General features: G+C 44.4%; 1 protein-coding gene across 1 annotated transcript; it reads left to right on the forward strand.

Annotated features, from left to right (window-relative positions):
• The first annotated feature begins 470 nt into the window (after window positions 1-470).
• Window positions 471-2,227, forward strand: LOC116109782 (ammonium transporter 1 member 1-like). The gene has a single exon (XM_031396007.1). The coding sequence runs from the start codon at window positions 548-550 to the stop codon at window positions 2,063-2,065; it is 1,518 nt and encodes a 505-aa protein (XP_031251867.1). The 5' UTR covers window positions 471-547; the 3' UTR covers window positions 2,066-2,227.
• Window positions 2,228-2,447: the final 220 nt, after the last annotated feature.

Here is a 2,447-nt window from a genome sequence, read left to right on the forward strand (position 1 = left end):
CTCTAAACAAATAAAATTTTAGTTTAGGGTTAGGTAAAAGAAAAAGAAATTAGAGAAACAAATAATAATTAATAATAACAATCAAGTACCAATTTATTATTTTTAACTGTAACTAATTTAAAGTAAATGATCTTTCTTTTAACACATATTAATGATATCAAATATTTAAGAAAGGAGCCATAGAGATCACGTGTGAATACAGAAAGAAGGTGAAAAATATTATAATATTAATTACTTATATTTAACCTTTTAATATTTCCTTAAATTTATTAAATGTCAAACACATAACAAAAAGACAACGAATATTCCAAATTAGACTAAGGTAAAGAATAAAAAGGAAAAGCATCAATTTAAATATTTAAAAAAAAAAAAAAAAAAAAAAGTCTCTCCTACAAACAAGGATCCAAAACAAAACAACCTCTCCCTACCATTTGCTTAACCAGCTCTACACTTCAGTTTATAAATAACTCTCTCCTTCTTCTTCGGTCTTCCCAACTCCAACTTTTAGCATTTCTTCTTCACTCTTCTCCCTCCTCCGTTTCCACCCATGGCCACGTCCTTGGCCTGCTCAGCAGACCAGCTCTCCCAACTCACCTCAATCTTCGGCCCCAACGCCACCAATGGCAGCGCCGCCGCCTCTTTTATCTGTAACCAGTTCGACGCCATCAACAACAAGTTCATGGATGCCGCCTTCGCCATCGACTCCACCTACCTCCTCTTCTCCGCCTACTTAGTCTTCTCCATGCAACTTGGCTTCGCCATGCTCTGCGCTGGCTCCGTTCGCGCCAAAAACACCATGAACATTATGTTAACCAACGTCCTTGACGCCGCCACCGGAGGCCTCTTCTATTACATGTTCGGCTTCGCTTTCGCTTTTGGTACGCCCTCCAACGGCTTCATCGGCCGCCACAACTTCGCTCTCAAGTCCATTCCATCGTCAAACTTCGATTACAGTTATTTCCTCTATCAGTGGGCTTTCGCAATCGCCGCTGCCGGGATCACCAGTGGCTCCATCGCTGAAAGGACTCAGTTCGTCGCTTATTTGATTTACTCCTCTTTTTTGACCGGCTTCGTCTACCCGGTTGTCTCTCATTGGTTCTGGTCCGTTGATGGTTGGGCGAGTGCAACGAATACCGGCAATCTCTTGTTCGGGTCGGGCGTTATCGATTTCGCCGGGTCGGGTGTGGTCCATATGGTGGGTGGTATCGCGGGTCTCTGGGGTGCACTCATTGAAGGTCCGAGAATCGGAAGGTTTGACCACTCCGGTCGGTCAATAGGCCTCCGTGGCCACAGCGCGTCACTCGTCGTTCTCGGGACGTTCATGCTCTGGTTCGGTTGGTACGGGTTCAACCCCGGATCTTTCACTAAGATTTTCAGCGCGTACACTTCAGGCTCTTATTATGGGCAGTGGAGCGCAATCGGCAGAACCGCCGTTACCACAACCTTAGCCGGCTGCACCGCGGCTTTAACAACACTTTTCGGTAAAAGAGTTCTGTCCGGTCACTGGAACGTTACCGACGTTTGCAACGGTTTGCTCGGAGGTTTCGCGGCCATTACTGCCGGCTGTTCAGTGGTCGAGCCTTGGGCGGCTATCATTTGCGGGTTCGTGGCGGCTCTGGTTTTGATTGGGTGCAACAAACTGGCCGAGAAGTTTAAGTTCGATGATCCATTGGAGGCTGCGCAGTTGCATGGCGGGTGCGGCGCGTGGGGGGTGATTTTCACTGCTTTGTTTGCTACTGAGAAGTATGTGAATGAGGTTTACCCGGGTAAACCGGGTCGGCCGTACGGGTTGTTCATGGGCGGCGGTGGAAGGCTTTTGGCTGCCCATGTAATTCAGGTCCTGGTGATTGCGGGGTGGGTTAGTGCGACAATGGGGCCTCTGTTCTTTATTCTTCACAAGATGAAGCTGTTGAGGATATCGGCGGAGGACGAAATGGCGGGTATGGATCTGACCCGACATGGTGGGTTTGCTTATATTTACCATGATGATGAGGATGATATGCAAAAGAATGGGATTAGATTGAGAAAAATTGAACCTTCGTCCATGACAGCCACTTCAGTTTAGAGGAATTTTCTTTGCGTTTGGTTTGGTATAATATTTTAATGTTGTAAAGATAGATCAAGATGTGGAGTTAATCAAAGGCTTTAATTTGTTTTCACATCACATGATGAGGTTTTTGTGATTGTATTAAAATACTCCTTATTTTGGGAGAAATGTTTTTGTTTGGTAGTATGAATTAATTATGAAATAGCTGTTTATTGTTGACGACTGCGATGGGCCCACAAACGTAGAATCTTGTGCAGCTATAAAGTTGGAACCGGTAATCCTTTCGAATCCGGATACTGCCCATCAGAAGAAGCCATTTCTATCATCCGGATACTTATCTATTTGTGACCTTAACTTATAATTTTATTTTTATGAATACTCGTCTACATAAACTTATTAA

Source organism: Pistacia vera, unplaced genomic scaffold (genome assembly GCF_008641045.1).
Source record: "Pistacia vera cultivar Batoury unplaced genomic scaffold, PisVer_v2 Contig118, whole genome shotgun sequence".
NCBI lineage: Eukaryota > Viridiplantae > Streptophyta > Magnoliopsida > Sapindales > Anacardiaceae > Pistacia > Pistacia vera.